General features: G+C 39.8%; 1 protein-coding gene across 1 annotated transcript in view; it reads left to right on the top strand.

The window, feature by feature from the left end:
* Positions 1 to 458: 458 nt before the first annotated feature.
* The window catches only part of COL15A1 (collagen type XV alpha 1 chain), a 224,381-nt gene continuing 211,054 nt past the window's right edge, over positions 459 to 13,785 (top strand). The window contains exons 1-3 of the mRNA XM_007499019.3: positions 459 to 477; positions 1,181 to 1,311; positions 1,403 to 1,485. Coding sequence (XP_007499081.2) covers positions 1,301 to 1,311; positions 1,403 to 1,485 — 94 coding nt within the window. The 5' untranslated portion in view covers positions 459 to 477; positions 1,181 to 1,300. The remainder of the gene's footprint in view (positions 478 to 1,180; positions 1,312 to 1,402; positions 1,486 to 13,785) is intronic.

Below are 13,785 nucleotides of genomic sequence, written 5' to 3'. Positions count from 1 at the left end.
CTGATTGACTGACTAAAGAACTTGAGGTTCAAAGAAACAGACCACAGCCAGACAGCACAAAACAACCTGCTATGTACCAGAAAGCTTCAAATTTTTAAAATAAAACCTAGCTTTCTAAACTAAGAATATTTTGCAGAGTCATCATCATCTCCTAATGAGGCAAGTCTAGTGACCAACATGTATTCCCACTCTTTCATACCACCAAAATCCTAAAAATCAATAATTTATGGAGACTTCCTAGATGAAGAAACTCCCTCTATCATGCCAGTTTGGCACCTTTGCAACTTTTAGTCTTAGAAAGTTGCCTGGGCACTGTGTAGATGGAAAATTTGCAACACCCGAGCTACATTCCCAGCATCCTTTTAAGTTACAACCTCATTTTACATAAGGATGCTTGGGAGATAAATCTGGCTGAGACCCACGCTGCAGCTGCGGGACTCTTTTCTCAGAGCTTGTGCTTTTGGTAAAGTGTTGCAGGTGTGTGAGTCTGTCTCTCTTTGCTCTGCTCACTTGACTAAAAGAACTTTTTCTCTTTTCCCTCTCTTTTGATTTAGTATTAAAAATCCTATATATTTTTAAATTCTAGGAGCAGAGCCAGTATTTGTCTAAGGCAGGCTCTCGAACCCAGATCTTCCTGACTCTGCCAATCACACCTTGCTGCCTCTCACCTATAACAGCGAAGTGAGAGATCTAATCCGTGTTCCTCAATTCATTCAAACTTAGAATATTTTGCCATTGGCTTTGATCTTTATGTAGCTCAAACAGACTTAAGTTTACCCAAGTTATAACTAGGCAAAATTCATTTTAAAACCTGACCGTAAAACTTTAGCATTCTCCACAGCGTTCTGATATAATCCGTCTATATACAAGAAAGATGTCGAAGGTCATATTTTATTGGAAAGGGGAGTGAAGGTGTCAGCGGAGGAAAAGGGGGTGTGGAGAGCCTGTATATGTAACGGACAGACCACATCCTGACTGTAGTGAGAACGTGGGAAAAAGGTAGGAAGAAAGTACATTTAAATAAATAAGGTGGGAGAGACAGTTAAGGAGTTCAGGGCGGTGGTCCGAAAGGCAATGCTGGAAGGAATCAGATTTCAGAGTTGCAGCCCTGATTGCAATGAGTCACTAAAGAGCCCGAGACCCTGAGAGCTGCCTTTGTTTCATTCTCCTCTGGATGCAGGCGGAGAGACAGCGGATTGCAACTTGGAGCAACTTTTTTCCTGTCTCTCTCTTCCCTGAGTGCAAGCTCATGAAACCCCAAAGTCTGGTCACTTAGACTCTCGGAGCAAACTTTTCAAAAATGCTTTCAAGGTACACGTTCTATTTTACTTCTTTCTCCTGAAGCAGCTAGTCACATACTTTCTGTCTTAACTTAGTCCTGTTTCTTGACAAACTCTTTCAGGCAGAGTTGGGGGTCCCGGGGTTTGTCGGTCCTGCTCTGGCCAGCGCTGATTTCTGCTGTCACCCTCGCACAGATCACGGACGGTAAGAAAGCTTACCCTACTCTGCACCTAGCCCCCAGTCCCGTTCAGATAAAAGCAAGGGAAATAAATGATGTTCCCACAGCAGGACGGTGACTGTAGAGAATTCTGCTGTGCTTGCTAACCGTTGTTCCTTAAGGGATTTGGTCAAAGTTCTGGGCTGTAACTGTTCTTCATTCCTGAACATAAATGGAGAAGGAGAAAGTGATCTTTCTACATAAGTGAGCTTGTTATGAAGTTATTCACTGGCACATTCCAGTGTAACCTAGAAGTGTGCTTCCAGTTCTTGAGGTACTGGAGGCTTACAAAAATACATCAATGAAGAGAAGGAGGAAGGAGGAAAAAAGCTCTGACTGCTGAAGATGCGAGGCTTGGAATGTTGCAGTAGAATTGGGTGGGGTATATAGAGATGTATGTTCCAAATGAGTATGACTATTGAATGCCATTAGACGATCTCAGGGGATAAAATGGAAAGACCTAAAACTAAAATGAATTTTACAGAAAAACTTTCCTTTCCACATGTGAAACATTTTCCTTTTGATAATGCCCACTCTTTAAGAGTTGCTGTTTAGGCATGCCTTACCTATGGACACATCTCCAAGAAGCAGCTCATTTCAATTGGGGGGGGGGTACTGATTCTGATGCTCTATTCTCTGAATAACTGTTAGGAGAACTTTTTAAATAGTTGGCTGTGTCCCAAAGTGGAAGAGACTGCCTCTGGAGGAACCTGTCACTGAAGGTCTTCTGGCTAAGGAAGGGGAAGCCATCTGTTAGGGATATGGTGGAGGGAATTCGTGGCTCAGGCAGGGTCTGGCCAAGGTTACCTCTAATGGAGGACCTTTCTAACTCTTGAGCTTTGGAAAATTTTTGTCAATGACTAGATCAAATTGTAGTATTTATCAGAGGACTTCAGACAGGCTTCTACAACATAAATGCATTTCAGGCTATCCTAAAGTAATTTTCTCTCTAGAATGGGTGGCAGCTTCAATAGGAAATGGTAGGTTTTGAGTTTGGGGCATTATCAGCAGCTCTTACAATAGAATAAGTGCTTCTGGGGGCTCCAGAAGGCCAGGAAAGATAAGATACCATGAATATAGGTTTTGGAAAGAAGGTAACTCCCCTGGAAGAAGGTACCAAAGTGGTAATGGGAAAGGGAGATTCTTGTGCATGGATCTATTGTAAAGAAAGTGTTTGTAATGACAGCCCATTCCATTTTGAATAGTGTGAGGACAGTTTATCTAATAATTCATTTGTGAATATAGAATTATTCTATCCTGAAGGCAGATTGGTATAGTGAAAAGTACATGAGAGTCAAAGGACCTGGGTTCAAATCTCACTTCTTGACACTGTGCGAACCTGGATGGATAACAAAAACTCCCTGAGCAATTGTTTCTTCCTTTTAAAAATAAAGGCTAAACTATCCAGGTATTTAGAGTTTTTATTTAAAAATTTTCATGTAATCCACTATTTTATTTATTTATTTAAAACTCTTACTTTCTGTTTAAGAAAGAAGAGTGTCTAGGACTAGGCAATTGGGGTTAAGGGACTAACCCAAGGTCACATTGCTAGGAAGTAGCTGAAGTCAAATTTGAACCCAAGTCCTCCGTATTCCTCCCTGCTACTCTAGTGGCCCCAATTTCATGCAATTTAGCAGACCAATGAATCTGCCTGCCCAAATCAAGACTCATTCATTCATTTATCCATTTAGTATACATTTACTATTCTTAGCCCAGTGCTAGATCCTTAGAGGACTCAGAGATTTACAAGACATGGTACCTACTTTCCAGGAAATACAGATAGGGATGGTATGATTTTATTGATACAGGGAATTATCAAATGAGGAAACTCCTCTATCAGTAAAATAACTACAAGGCTAGCTAAGACACATGACTTTTTTGTAAAAACTCTAAATCCTTGAATTTGTTGTTCTTTTCTCAAATATTTCAGGTTTCATATGCTTTTCTTATATAGGGTCTTTATAATATCCTTGTCTTCTCCTTAAACTTGGATATTAACTTAAAAAAGACAAACTTTAACTTCCATCTTAGAATCATAACTATGTATTGGTTCCAAGGCAGAAGAGAGGTAATTAAGGTTAGGCAAATGGGGATTAAGTGATCTGCTCAGTCTCAGAGAGCTAGGAAGTGTCTGAGGCCAAATTTGAACTCAGAACCTCCTTTTCCCAAGCCTGGCTTTCAATCCACTGAGCCACTTAGCTACCCCTGAAACTTCTAACTTTTAAGAATTTCAGATCTCTAGAAGGTATCTCAGTTCTTTCTCTCTCCCTCTCCCTCTCCCTCTCCCTCTCCCTCTCCCTCTCCCTTTCCCTCTCCCTCTCCCTCTCCCTCTCCCTCTCCCTCTCCCTCTCCCTCTCCTTCTCCCTCTCCCTCTCCCTCAAGATGCATTTCACTTTGTTCATCATTGGTCATTGTCAATTCCAGATCCAGGCTCTGTCACTATTACCTAGCAACTTACATCCTTTGAAGTTGGTGTGCCATACCAATCTCTTGAATCCCTTTGAAGATGCTGGTCCCTAGCTCAGTCTCTCTCTCTCTTCCTTTGAAATCACTTGTGAAGATTTCAATATCTACATGAATGATCTTTCTAAGAAATTGTTCCTCATAGTTTCTTGAATTCATCAATTTCTGTGATTTCAAACTCTATCCTACTTCAAATATCTGTTTCTTCTCCAAGACCTGAAATATCCTTCACTAACCACAGTCTATTCATGTCTTCTGTACTAGTTTTTTTTATCCTCATTGTGACCTTCCTTCAGTGTTCTTTGATGAACTAAAGGGTTTTTATAGACAAATTACACCAGACAGTCAATATGGAAGGAAATAGGCCCTTTTTAAAAGAGAATTTCTAATTTTTTGTTTATTTTTAAGAGAAGGTCCAAAAAGGGGAGATGGCATTGCTTAATATAGACACCAAAGGAAGTAAGAGGGAGGGACAACAAAGCAGAGACACTGAGTAGCCCAATGAGCCCTTCATATTCAAGCCAGCACTGACACCTTCAACCCATGGCAGGTAGTCAATCTCCCTCACATTGAACGCCCATGCTCATATCTCCAAAGTAGTATTCAGAAGGAAGAGAACGCGCTTGCTTTCTTGTTAGCCAATCATGTCTCTGAACAGTCGTTACATTTTTTTCTCCTCTTGACATTTGAATATGCCTGACATGTATTCAAAATGTTCTCTCCTCAAGTCTCTATTCTATCTTCCTTTGCCTGACAGACAACCTCATCTCCTATTTCTCTAAGAAGACTGATGCCCTCCCATATGAGCTTCTTCACTTCTTCTAAACCTTCCCTTATCTTCACCCATTCTCATTTCCTATAGTCTCAGAAGAAGAGGGGACCTGTATATTTTCCAAGACTGACTCCTCTGTTCTCTCAGTTCCACTTCTCCCCCTGTGTCATTCTCATTCTCTTCCTTTCTCACTCCCTCTTTCTCTCTCTCTCTCTCTTTCTTTCTCTCTCTTCCTCTATCCCTCTTTCCTTCCCTCCCTCTTCAGAAGACTGCCTCTTCTCCTTTATTCCCTCACTGCTTCCTTTAATCCAGACTACAAATATGCATGGGTTTCCTCTGTTCCAAAAAAAAAAAAAAGGTCCTTAACCTCTCTACTTCCTAAAGCTATTGTCTTATATCCGTCTTCTCCTTTCCTGCCGAACGTCTATAAAAAACAGTCCAAACTTGCTGCCTCTACTACCTGTTGCAATTTGATTTCTTTCTCAACAATTCTAATAAAATATAGCTCTTTTCAAACACAATAATGTTCCTTTTATTGCTAAATCCAAATGGCTGTTTAAAAAAAATTCCTGTGGTTGATATATCAGAAAGGGAAATAGCCTGATATATGTACTAGTGGAGAATCTGTCAAAAACTTTGGTTCCTTTTGATTCCCCACTAGTACATATAGCAGAAAGTACAGTTAACTTGGAATCAGATGCTATGGGTTTAAATCCTAGTTTTGTCACTCACTGTCACATTTCTAACTATTTCTTTGGACTCAAGTAAGAGAATGTATACAAAATATCTTCTAAATCATGTAGTAATATTAAAATGTGAGCTATTATTGTTAATCTCTTCATTCTTGATGTCTCTATAGCATTTGACCTTGTTGAGGACTTTATCCTTTTTAATAATCTTTCCTCTTTGTTTACATGATGCTACTCATATGATGCTCTACCTCCATCTCTGACCTGGCTTCTGTTTTCTTTGCTGGTTTCTCATTTTCCTCCTTCTCCTTAAACATGAATTTCCCCTCCCTCCTCAACTTTCTCCTCTTCTCCTTTCCCTTCCCCTTCTTTCATTTCCTCTCCCTTCTTTTCCTACCTGGTCTTCATCTTCTCTCTTCTCCCCTTCTCTGTACTTTTCCACTTGGTTATCTCATTCATTCTTTAAAAAAAATTTTTTTTTAACCCTTCCCTTCCATCTGTGTACCAATACTGTGTATTGGTTCCAAGGCAGAAGAGTGGTAAGGGCTAGGCAATGGGGTTAAGTGACGTGCCCAGAGTCACACAGTTGGGAAGGTGTCTGAGGCCAGATTTGAACCTAGGACCTCCCATCTCTAGCCCTGGCTCTCAATCTACTAAGCTACCCAGCTGCCCCCCTATCTCATTCATTCTTAAGGCTTCAGTTATCACCTCTGCAGACAACTTCCAAAACTATATCTCTATCCATCTCTCCTTAGAAGTATCAATTAGTTCTTATTGCTTATTCCTTATTTCCTCCTGGATTTCAAGTGCCAGATAGCACCATAAGCTTGATATGTCTGAATTCCTTATCTTCCCTCAAAACTTGACAATCCCTTATCTTCTGTGCTCCTGATGATGGGAGCTCCAAACCCTCAGTAATTTTTGACATCTCTTTCTTTCTCCACCCCACCAGAGTCTCTGTCTCTCTCTCTGTCCCTCTGTCTCTCTCTCTCTCACCCACAAACCACTTCCAATCTGTTGCCACATCTCCTCAGTTCAACCTTACTAATAAGCCTCAACTTGGTCTTCATTTTTCCACTCCTGTTGCCATTGTCCTTAGTTCAGGACTTCATTTTTTCTTCCTGAGATTATTACTGTAACCCCTTATTTGGTTGTCCAATCTTTAGTTTATTCCTTTTCTGATCCATCTTTCATATCATTTCCTAGTTCAATGGTTCAGTGGGGGGAAAAACAGGATCAGGAATGAGAGAAGTTGAGTTTGACTCTTAGTTCTGCTATTTACTACTGTGTGATCTTGGGCAAGTCTGTTACTGTTTCTGAGGTTACTTTCCTCATCTATGAAATAAATGGGTTGGATTTAATGATCTCTTAGATCCCTTCCAGCTTGAAGCTATGATCCTATACTCCTACTAACAAATATATTATATCTTATGTCCTTAAAACTCAGTGATTTCTTGTTTCTTAATAAGTAAATTATAGACTACTGCAGCTGGCAGCTGAAGTCCTTCACAAACTTTTTTCATCCTTTTCTGACCTACATTGCACCTACTATCTATTCTTTTCCCTACTTTTTTCTTTCTTTCCCTGTTCCTGCCTCCTTGCTTCTGACCTCAATATCCAAAATCAGCTTTCCTCAATCTCTTTTAAAATCCCTCCTGTTGTTAAATGCCCAACTCAAATGATACATTCTTTCTGAAGCCTTCCCTGGCCATCCTAGATGAAAGTGGTTTTTCCATAATCGTTTCTCATAACACTTTTCTTGGACAGTTTCTTAACACATCTCTCTCTCTCTCTTTTTGTATCTTATTGTACTAATATCATCCTTTCTTCCCTGCTAAATTGTGTGTTCCTTGAGATCAGATTCAGGGTCATGGCTTTTATCTTTCTTTAAGATATAGATCAAGAACCATCTTTTGCATGAAGCCTTTCCCAATCCCTTAACTCCCAGTGTCCTCCCTCCCAAACTACTTTGAAATCAATTTCTTTGAATAGGTTTGTGTTTATTCACTTCATATTTATGCTATATATAATTTTGTCCTCCATTTTGTAATTTTATAATGTAAGTTCCTTGTGAGTGTGGAATTATTTCATTCTTCATACTTGCATTCCAAAAGCCTAGTACATGACCCATAATAGGTGTTTAATAAATGCATGTTGATTAATTGATAGATTTTATTCCCAGTGCTTAAGTATGATACTTGTAGAATAGCAGATGCTTGGGAAATATTTGTCGAAGTTGGAAAATAGAAAGCATCTGGTTGTTTCTGGTGATGGATGGGAAGTCTTGAGATAGTTGACATGACTGTCAAGCATATTTTCCATAGAACACAATTGAACTTTGTGTATAACAGACAATTTATATTTGCCACCAAAACAGAAAAAAAAAAATATGGTTGTGCATGTCATGGAGTTCTACTAAACAGTGTAAATGCTTGCATTTAGATACTACTTAAAGATTCAGGGGTAAGTTTGTGTCACACCTGTGGCCTAATGCTTAAAATAAAAAAGAACCTTGTAAAGAACACCTGCATAAGCCTTAAGTTCGTTAAGATGGCACCTTTGCCTTCTTTCCAGGCTGAGGATAAGTCATGCTCTTGGACTAAAAGCCTATGTTATAGAACATTTGCTGACATTTGTGATATTAGTAAATGAGTTGCCTCAAAGTTCGTATTTGGGACTTGTGTAATACAGTCGGAGGGCCTCTAGAAAGCTGGGACCTAAGGTGACTTTGGGGGAATTCCCAGTTCTCCCATTCCTAGCCCTAACTCAAGCAAACTTGACAAATCATTATATGATGCCACCTCATATGCTCTTCCCATCTCCACTTCACAGAATAAAAAAAACAGGCAGTTTTGTTGAAATATTGAAAGAAAGAAAATGAAATGAATACCTTTGGAAAACAGACTCTCCTCTCCCCTACCCCACCCCCCATAAGTAACTCTTTCTGATTCTCTGTCACTGATTACTGTCCTGAGAAGGCATGTGGCTCATCTTTCATCATGCTGCTCCCTCCAGGTAGTGTCAGGCAGGGCAGCTCCAGTAGCCCCTTTCTTAGTCCTTTGGCAGCCCTATGTCATCACCTCAACATGGAGCATCAAGTGCTTCCTTCCATTGCGGGTGCCCATTGTTGCTCAGTAAAGCTTATTTCATTGTTGAGCAAAGTGTTTGCCACCTCAGAAATGGCTTTCAGGTTTATGCCTTCTATCCTTGGTCCACTATACTCTAGCATTGCCTCACTAGAACTCAGGACTTTTTTTAATTGGACTAACCTTCCTTTGCATTGTATATGCTAACTTCTGGACTCACAAAAGCTTGCCTAGAGAACAAAGTCATGTTTTACTCCTTCAGGAAAGTCCCTGTCAACAACTCCATGTTCAGTGTGGTGACTCCAAATTTTCATGTCCTTTCTACCTCTGACACCTGGTAAAATGTGCACTTCCTGCGCTAAGGAAGGATACTCGACTGATTTGGGAACTGATAAAATACTCCAATTTCTCCTTAATTATATATATATATATATATATATATATTTTTTTTTAATTCTTTTGGGGAAGCTCGGTGGGCTCAGTGGATAGACAGCCAAGCCTAGAGATGGGAGGTCCTGGATTCAATTTTGGTCTCAGACATTTCCTAACCTGTTTTCATTTCCTTCTCCATCTCATTTACATATGAGGAACTCAGACAAAGTTAAGTGACTTGCCTAAGCTAGTCACACAGCTAGTAACTGAGGCTGGATTTGAACTCATGAGTATGAGTCTTCCTGATTTCCAAGCCCAGTGCTTTATTTTTTTCTTTAGGATATTTTTCCATGGTTACATGATTCATGATTTCTCCCCCTCCCCTTTGCATTCCTTCTCCCAAAGCTGACAAGCAGTTCCACTGGGTTACACATGTATCATTGTTCAAAACCTATTTCCATGTTATTCACATTGGCAGTAGAGTGATCTTTTAACATCAAAACACATCACATCCCCATCCAACCATGTGATCTGGGGGCAGCTGGGTAGCTCAATGGATTGAGAGCCAGACCTAGAGATGGGAGGTCCTAGGTTCAAATGTGGCCTTAGACCCTTCCCAGCTATGTGACCCTGGGCAAGTCACTTAACCCCCATTGCCTAGCCCTACCCACTCTTCTGCCTTGGAACCAATACACAGTATTGATTCCAAGATGGAAGGTAAGGGTTAAAAAAAAATGGGATCAATCCTATGTTTTTCTTCTCTGTTTCTATTCCCACAGTTCTTCCTCTGATGTGGATAGCGTTCTTTCTCATAAGTCCCTCAGAATTGTCCTGGACAATTGCATTGCTGCTAGTAGAGAAGTCCATTACATTCTATTGTGTGATAATCTATCAGTCTCTGTATATAATGTTTTCCTGGTTCTGCTCCTCTCACTCTGCATCACTTCCTGGAGGTTGTTCCAGTCTCCATGGAATTCCTCCACTTTATTATTCCTTTTAGCACAATAGTATTCCATCACCAACATATACCACAATTTGTTCAGCCATTCCCCAACTGAAGGGCATCCCCTCATTTTTCCAGTTTTTTGCCACCACAAAGAGCGCGGCTATGAATATGTTTGTACAAGTATTTTCCCTTATTATCTCTTTGGGGTACAAACCCAGCAGTGTATAAACCCATTGCTTTATCCACTATGCAATCTAGCTGCCCATGTAGACAATTAGGTGAGATCATTTAAATCTTTCAGAAACATTACTATTAACTAGCTGACCCTAACATGGATTCTCTTCAATCCTTCGTCATGCATTCATTTAGAAGATTCCATGAAATTTGGACGAAAGGGAGAGAATAGATCCCAGCAGTAGCTAAAACTGTACAGAAATAAGGTGTAATAGATGAGTCAACTGGTTGAATGGGAGAGCTGGGACCATAAGGAATTGAGGGACCAATAGCTCCAGGAAACTGAGGTCACCCATTGGGACCAAGCAGCTTTCGGGAGACTCTGCTCCAACTTGGCATCCATCCCCAAGACTCATGGCTCAAACCCTGCACTCAATTTGCTCACAACTATATGGCACCAAGCATCAGTTATGACACCAAATGGTGATTGACAAATGCTTGGTCTTTGTTACACAACAGAGACATTGACTGTGCTTTTCCCTTCTCAAATAAACATGATTAACTAGTTAATATTCCATTCAAGAAGCCTCTCTCAGTGCAGCTTTTTCGTATGACACACACTTTTAAATTTAATTTCAGGTTTAAATGCCTCGAGTGGGTGGCTCTCTTTCATGTTTAATTTTCCCCATCCATCAGGATGTGAGCTACTGGTTTGAGAAGCCAAATTATTTTGATTCATCTGAGGTTTCCAATTGTACGCTGGCATTTAATGATAATTAAACTCCTCTTTTTCTCCCAGTCTTGTGTGTAGCTTTATAAAAATCTTAGAAGCCACAATTGAGGATTTCTTTGAACAAGTTGTCTTGATTGCTTTTGTGATGGTTTTTAACGAATTTACTTTTGTTTCTGCCACAAAAAATCCTGCTGTGATGCTTTCTTATGTTATAGAGATGATTTAGAATTCTTTGAGACTGTTCCAGTGGCCCGTGAAGGACAATAATAGTAGGTCCTACCAAACTAAAAGGACTTTTAAGTAGGAGCTTGGCAGTGACCTGTTTGATAAGTTGTCTGAAGACCAATCTAGCTAAAAGAAACAGCATGGTAGAGTGGTAGACATGTCATGGGAGAATTAGATTCAAATCGCCTCTCTTCATTTTGCTAGTCTCTTCACCTTTGAAGTTAAAATCTCTTCCTCTCTGAAAGTCTGTCTCATTTGCCTCATATGAAAAATGGGATTTATAATACCTATGCTAACTATTTATTGTATCATATGGAGCTTTTGTGAGGTTCAGAGGAGATAATTAGCAGAAAGCACTCTGCAAACTTTAAAGCATTGCCTAGATTTGGAGAGGTTTACCAACAGATGATCATTGATTTTAGCCAGAAAAGTTCATGAAGACCCACTACTGAGATAATCAGCAATATTTTCCCATGTGCCCAAAGGAATCCTGAATTCTTGAAGGTCTGAAGCATTTTTTTGATTTATGGTCAGTTTTCAATTTGTACAACCATTTCAGTCAAATCCAATTCTTTGTGACCCCATTTGGAGTTTTCTTGGCAAAGATACTGGAGTGGTTTGCCATTTCCTTCTCCAGCTCATTTTACAGGTGAGGAAACTGAGGCAAACAGGATTAAGTAACTTACCTGGGGTCACATAGCTAGAAAGTGTCTGAGACTAGATTTGAATGCAAGAAGAAGAGTCTCCCTGACTCCAGGCCCAGCATTCTGCCCCATCTAACTAGTTTTCAATTAGCCACATGTTAATTATTTATTTTATGTATAATCTGCAGAAAATATTAAATCCTGGTCTGGTTTCCTTTCCAGTCATTTTCTGGGTTATTTTCTCTGACTACGAGCCAGGATACATTTGCTCAGGGTACACAAATTACTAAAGTATTAGTCTAAGTTAAATATAATTAGGAAGGTAAATTCAGTTAAAAAAAAAAAAAGATCACGTGTCTTATTCCAATTCTATTAGAAATGATTTGGGGATATTCCATGTCACTAGTCTAATCCACTAATATGGATAATCTACATCAACAGAAATACCTTTCATCATAAGGAAAGTCCATCATCATGTTCAAAACTGTGTATGGCACCTGATATCTGTAATCCTTGTTCCTGGGGTAGGCTGAGGTTAATGGACTGCTTCAGGTAGGGAGTTCTGAGTTGCCAGAGGCCTAAAGTTAATCAAGTATCCCCACTGTTAGGCACCAATATGGTGGGCTCCAGGGGCAGGGGCTTCCGGGCAGTTTAATGAGGGTTGAACTGGTCTTGGTCGGAAATAGAGCAAGTCAAAGCTCCCATATCAGTCAGCAGAAAGGTTGGACCTATGAGTGGCTGCCATTCTCCCAAACTTGGTAATGTAGACTCAGGCTCAAAAAAAAACAACCCAACAACAACAAAAAACAAAGGAGCAGCTGGGTGGCTTAGTGGATGGAGAGCCAGGTCTAGAGTTGGGAGGTCCTGGGTTCAAGTTTGGCCTTAGAAACTTTCTAGCTATGTGACCCTGGACAAGTCACTTAACCCCCATTGCCTAACCCTTATTGCTCTTCTGCCTTAGAACAAATACAGGAAGGTGGAAGGTAAGGATTTACAAAAAATAAAAAAATAAAACAAACCTAGTTTCTAAATAGATCAGAAACCCTCAAAAATGAAGAAATGACTTTCTACCATCTTGGAAGATTAATTATGTAGAAGGTGGGATATAAGTGTACAATTAAATAAAGCTAAATTGCACTTCAATCTAAACTGGTCTTGGTGTTCTTTTGCCTTTGCACATGCAAGCTGCCTTCCTTGAAAATTTCTACTCACCTCTACCTCATGGCGTCCTTCTCTTTGTTTAATGCCCATCTCATGGGTCACTTCTTGCAAGATTCCAATAATCCTCTCCCCTCCAGTGGCTAGTTCCTTCCTCCCAATTCATTTTGTACTGCTTTGGAACAGATTTGAATTTGCTTATCTCCATTATAGTGTTTCTTCTTCAATAGAACGGAAGCTCTATGAGGGCAAAGGTTGTTCCACTGTTGTCTTTGAGTCTATAGTGCATAGCATAGTGCCTGGCGCATAGAAGGTGTCTAATAAATGCTTGCTAAATGAATGGATGTTTGAATGACTAGATCTAAAAAATAGTAATCATTACTGGTCCCATGTCAACTTGGAAGGATGTCTTCAAGTGGAGCTCCCCAAGAATCTATGATTTTCAACATTTTTTCAATGATGTAGTTAAGTCATAGATGACATAGATTGCCTAATTTGTCAATGGCAAAATCTGGAGGGATTGCTAATGTACTGATTTAGGTAGCTGGGGGATGCAGTGGACAGAGCACTGGGTTTGGAGTCCCAAGACTTGAATTCTAATTTAACCACATATATTTACTAGATTTCAACCCTGGGCAAGTCATTTAACCTTTGTCTCAGCTTTCTTGACATAATAACTGCAAATAACTTTCAGGGATGTTGTAAGGTTCAAATGATACAATATTCATAAAGCACTTGGGATGGTACCTGTGCTATATAAATGCTAGTTAGGATGGTGATGAGAAGGGGAGGAAGAGGAGAAGGATTAGAAGAAGGAAGAAGATGTAATTTTGAATCACAGAGCCTGGATCCAAAAAGATTTTGCTAGACTAAAATGATGGTTTGAATCAAACTAAAATGAAATTTAACAAGAACAAATGTAAAGTTCTACATCTGGGTTTCTAAAAATTAACTTCATAAGTTTAGGAACCTGAAGGTCTTAGTGGCCTGCCAGCTCAGTATGAATCAACATAATGGCATAGCCA

The sequence above is a fragment of the Monodelphis domestica genome, chromosome 7 (assembly GCF_027887165.1).
Source record: "Monodelphis domestica isolate mMonDom1 chromosome 7, mMonDom1.pri, whole genome shotgun sequence".
NCBI lineage: Eukaryota > Metazoa > Chordata > Mammalia > Didelphimorphia > Didelphidae > Monodelphis > Monodelphis domestica.
Note: the sequence above shows the minus strand (reverse complement) of the source record. Positions and strands in the feature narration are given on the sequence as shown.